This window comes from Hipposideros armiger, unplaced genomic scaffold (genome assembly GCF_001890085.2).
Source record: "Hipposideros armiger isolate ML-2016 unplaced genomic scaffold, ASM189008v1 scaffold_21, whole genome shotgun sequence".
Lineage (NCBI taxonomy): Eukaryota > Metazoa > Chordata > Mammalia > Chiroptera > Hipposideridae > Hipposideros > Hipposideros armiger.
The window spans coordinates 1555305-1560794 of record NW_017731371.1 but is presented as its reverse complement, the minus strand read 5'-3'; the positions used below and the strand labels follow the sequence as shown (position 1 = coordinate 1560794).

At 35.7% G+C, this 5490-nt stretch overlaps 1 protein-coding gene across 7 annotated transcripts in view; it reads left to right on the top strand.

Moving 5' to 3' along the window:
- CEP120 (centrosomal protein 120) overlaps positions 1-5490 on the top strand; it is a 71616-nt gene that overhangs the window by 13765 nt on the left and 52361 nt on the right. For 6 of the 7 annotated variants that reach the window (XM_019635400.1, XM_019635402.1, XM_019635406.1 and 3 more), the window contains one exon: positions 2908-3056. In XM_019635400.1, coding sequence (XP_019490945.1) covers positions 2908-3056 — 149 coding nt within the window. Of the gene's footprint in view, positions 1-2751; positions 2832-2907; positions 3057-5490 lie in introns of those variants that run through there. The other variant, XM_019635407.1, reaches the window with a different exon arrangement.

Genomic DNA, 5490 nt, shown 5'->3' with positions numbered 1-5490 from the left:
CGAGTATATAACAAACTCTGTATTTTGAGTGGAAATGTTAGGGGGTCGTCTTATACGCCCAGTCGTCTTATACGCCGGCAAATACGGTATATATCAAAAGAATTGAAAACAGGTATTCAAACAAAAATTTTCTACATGAGTGTTCATAGTAGCACTGATGCAGGATTTTTGTGGGTGTGTGTATGTGTGTATGTATATGTATGTGTATGTGTGTATATATGTACATACCGGGATTCGTGGTCTCATAGTACAAAAGAATGGAGACACAGACCAGAGAGGTAAAGTTTGTAACAGAGGATAGTTTATTAGAGCAGAAAGTAACAGCTCTCAAAACGAGAGGGGGTGGTCCCCGACTGGATTGCCTACTAGTTAGAGCAAAGGTTTTGTTTTTATACCTTCTGTATGTCTGGGGAGAGGGGCTGCCTGGTGCCTGTTGGTGCTGTTATCAGATTTACATTGTTGCTAGCCCGGAGGAGGTGTTTTCTCGAAACTCTAATTTCCTTATAGCTTACTCAGCTTAATCAGTGTCTCTGCTCTGAGAGGAGTATGTTAGTGGAGACTGTGGCTTTGAAGATAGGACGCCTGACAGTCTTATGTTATGTTAAATATCTCTTTGAAGATATGCATTCTACCTGGGGATCCCTGACTTGGAAAAAGAGGCCTTCCTCCTGTCACTCTGGCGGGTCCTGTGACTTAAACCTGTGTGTCAGCTAATAAAAGTATTTCCCTGGCTTTGTTATGATTTCCTCCCTGATTCTCTCTACCGTTGCCATTTACCTGACTGCTAATTTTTCCTATCTCAGCACTATTCACGATATCAAAAAGTAGAAACAATTCAGATGTCCATAAATGGATAAATGGATAAACAAGATATAAATACGTACATGCAATACAATATTATTCAACTATAAAAGGAATCAATACCAATACTTGCTACAACTTGGATGAACATTGAAAACATGGTTAGGTGAAAGAAAGAAGCCAGACATTAAAGGCCACATGTTGTATGATTCTATTTATATAAAATATTCAGAATAGGTAAATTCATAGAGAAAAGGTCAGATTTGTGGTTTCCAGAGATTGGAGTGAGGGGGGAATGGAGAATGACTGCTTAATGGTTCCAGTGTTTCTGTTTGGATGATGAAAAAGTTCTGGAATGAAATAGTGGTGATGGTTGTGTAACACTGTAAGTGTACTTAATGATAGTGAATTGTATACTTTTTAATGGTTAAAATGGTAAATTTTCTGTTATGTGTATTTTACAATAATTTTTAAAAACAAGCCCTATAGTTCCTTCATCTCCTATTACTGCTTAATGTTTCTTGTTTGCTTTTTCGACTTTTTACAGAGAAGCCAAGGGTTTAAAAATTAACCCTTTAGTTTTTCCTTCTCAAGCTAGTCAAAAGCAATGTGAGAAATGATCTATTAATAAACAAAGGAATATACCTTTTCAGATGCAAATCAGTGACTTAGAACATGATACTAAAGTGTTGTAGCATGGAGGAATGAATTTGGAGCAGGAAGACTAGATGCTGATAATTGTGTTTCCTTCTTTTCTTAAATATTGAAAGTTAAGGGTAAAAAAATAGTTTTTAATTCCAGTGATGATAAAGGATTTGAAAAGAATCTTTTCTCTTAGTGGGAATTACTTAGAATTAAATATACTATAAAATACATAAAGGACATTTTTATTTCTTAAATTTTTTGTTGCTTTCTGATTATGGAAGAAAGTAAAAGAAAACGAAAGTCTCCTCTAATTCAAGTTCTCAGAAATAATCATTGTTAAGGGTAGTATATTTTTTCCTCAAGCATTTTCCCATTCACATAACAACAACTACATAACTGTGTGCAAGACAGAGTTGTAGAATTAAACATATATTCTCTCTTTCAATTCTTCCAGCAAACCTAAAAAAAATGGAGGCACAGTGATTAAATAATTTGTCCAAAATTTCACGGCAAGGTTAGGGGGTTGGAGGCTTAATCCAGAATTTGTGTTCCTAACAACTATAGGTATATGGTGCTGCCTCTCAAAATATAAAAATCCACGTGATTAAAATCTAAATTAAACAAATACATTTTAAAATAATGGAATTAAAGTAATAACTTACTTTATATTATATATAATATACTTTATATAGAATAATAGCCTTATTGAGTATTTCCTATGTGCTATTTGATCTGAGTGCAGTTACACAGATGTATTCACTTTGTGAAAATGCATTGAGTCTGCCCTTACAGCTTGTGTACTTTTCTGTGTATAGATTTTTAAAAAAATGTTTGTTTATTTTTCTTTGAAATAATTTTTAAAAATTTTCAATTACAGTTGTCATATTACATCAGTTTCAGCTGTACAACATAGTGATTGGGCATTTATATAACTTAAGAAGTGACCACCGCAATAAGTCTAGTAACCATCTGACACCATACATAGTTATTACAGTATTATTAACTACATTCCCTATGCTGTACTTTATATCCAGTCACTATTTTTTACAACTGCCAATTCGTACATCTTAATCCCTCCCCCCCCTTTTTTTTAAAGATTTTTACTGGGGAATTGGGGAAGGGGAACAGCCAAGTTGTTGTCCTTCANCTCTTTTTAGCCAAATCTTGCTTATTTTTCAGTTTCCAGTTTAGATTCACTTCCTTCAGGAAATCTGTGATGCCTTTTCTATGTGGTTTGTTAAATTGAAATTTTAAAAATGTTATCGTATTTCATAATGTTGCTTTTATGTGCAGAAAGAAAATGGTGGTTATATAAAAAAAAATCAATGGAAACCTTAATGAAATATTAAATGTATCCATGACAATGGCCAAGCAAATGAAAAAGTGTAAGCAGCTTTTGAAATTCTTATAATGGTTTATGGCAAACTGCAATGTAGTTTAATTGTGCTTTTCTCCATAAAGTGCCTGCCGGCCTATCTGGACTTGACCCTAAGGACGTTGTGGCCGTGCTGAATGAGGAGGGAGGCTACCATCAGATTGGACCAGCAGACCGTTGTACCGACTTCTTCATCATGTCAGTGACCATAGCATTCGCCACCCAGTTGGAGCAGGTGTGACTTTCCGTCAGATTAGTGAATCACAAAGAACTTGAAAATTGAATTTTATTTTTTAAATCTGCCTTTCAGGTGTTAAAAAATTTTGCAAATTGACTCTTTTTTACTTTTTAAAAATAATTTAGAAAAGTGTTTTCTTTCATATCCAAAAACATTTTTGCTCTAGGAGAAGAATAAATCCTGGTGATCTTGGTAATAAGAGAATGAATTAAATCTCTCAGAATTTAGAAGCAAGATCATTACTAAACATTGTTTCCCATTGTACTGCTTGGCATTGTAAGAACTGGTATGAAAGGATGTTCTTCAGAGTACTGACTAATTTACTTTCTGGAGAAATGTGCAGTGTTGGGAACACTTTGTCTCAGTCATACCTTAATAGCTATTGGATCTGAGATTAGATTTTACCTTATTTACAAACTAGCAGATTAGCCTGTTACTGTTTCTTGGATGCTGCCAGAAGACAGAAGGTTCTTGGGTCAGAGACAAAGGAATGTATTACCCAACACAGCAAGCAGCATGAATATCCGTGTATTTCCTTCAGTTCCCCTTTCTCAAGTTCCATGGAGGTGACACAGTGGGCCCAGGTGGTGGCTCTGCAAACGTGAGTTTGCATCTTAGTTGGGGAACACACCACTTTTATTGTAAGCAGTGCTGGTCTTTGTCATGAAGACATGTCACCTTATAACAAGGCTACCAGCTGCAGAGACAACACTAGGAAGTGGCCTGGGTAAGTGGTCAGGGCCTTACAGTCTTGACACAGTCAGCAAGGCTGTGCAGGGATGCTCATGCCCCGTGGCGGATTGCCTGTCCCCCAAAATGGCTCAACACACATTTAGCTGTTATTCTATTGTCCTTCTCAGATCAAGTCTTGTTTTCTTGAAATAATGTTGGTATATAGCAGCTGAACTAAATATTTTTGAAAATACAAAATATGGCTTTTGACTCTAAAATTTTTATCAGACTATTCACTTTCTTAGAGGTACAAGAGTCCCACATAGTCCACAGTTACAAGTGAATGAGTTAGTGACCACATGTTTGTCTGACTTGTAAGATTTATCAGGTAAAATTTTTTCTTAAATATATTTAACTTTGTCATACTGAATTCATGCCCACTACAAAAAACACTTTTAATATTTGTATTCTTTGAGCTTTACTCTTTCTCCCCTAATTTGGTACTGTCATTTCCTCATTGACACTTTATGTCTGTGCTTTTGTCTTTCTACATCAATTGCCTTATTTTCTTCTTCATAAATCTCTGCTTGTGGCATAGTATGCCTCTCTGATTGGGGGCAAAGCCAGTGTCCACTATCTTTTTATTAAACACATCAGAACACACATTAGGTAGTAAAACACATCAGAACACACATTAGGTAGTAAGTCTGTGTTTTTTCTGTGCTATTAAATATCTGCAAAGCGTTTTAAATTGTCACTTTATTTTTAATATTTTTCAACTCCCTAGGGAGGTGTAATTGTTACAATTTACAATTGTGTGTTATGTTCTGTGAAATAGGCATTCTTCCATCTACTTTGTATATGTTGCATTTAATCCTACCACAACTTTAGGGGATTATTATTTTTATTTGCAAGATGAGGAAACCAAGTCTTAGGAAGGTTTTACAGATAGCAAATGGCCTAGGTATTTCAGGCCAAATGGTCACTTTTCACATTTTTTTGTTCTCATATTGTGCTCTCTTGCCTCTTACAGTGATTGCAGTAATGGATTTGAGTTGGAATCTCATGCTCACTATTTAGAAGTTTCTTTTCACTTAGCAACTTACTTAACCTGTCTGAGGCTTGAATTTTCTCAGTTATACAGTAGTGACACTACCAGTTTGCAGATGTGTATGAGGAATGTGATAATATAATAACTAATGTGCCTACCGTATTATGTGCGAAGCTATATTTGTATCTTAAAAACTTGTGGAGGTAATGGACCTATTGGATCCACAACTAAAACTAATACAGTTTTTGGTAATATAAGTGACTTATTGGGACAAATCACTCAGTATAGTTTTTTTGTTTTTGTTTTTTTAAAAAAACAGGTTGAGGCCAGCCGAGTGGCTCAGTTGGTTAAGAGCTCGCTCAAGAGTTTGAGCTCTGAGCAACAGGGTCCCCGGTTTGATTCACGGCCCGAGCTGAGCTGCTGCTGAGCTGCCAACAGGTGGCAGGATGGCTCAGCTAAAAAAAAAAAATGAATTAAAAAATAAATTAAAAAAAAACAACCAAAAAACAGGTTGATATCTGGCAAGCTGCTTGCTATCACTATTAAAAATTAAGTTAAATATGTTTCTCAAAATAGTAAACAGAGTTACCATATAACCTAGCACTTTCACTCCTAGGTACCGTATTTGCCGGCGTATAAGACGATTTTTTGGCCCTGAAAAATATGCCTCCAAGTGGGGGGTCGTCTTATACGCCAGGTACACTTCAG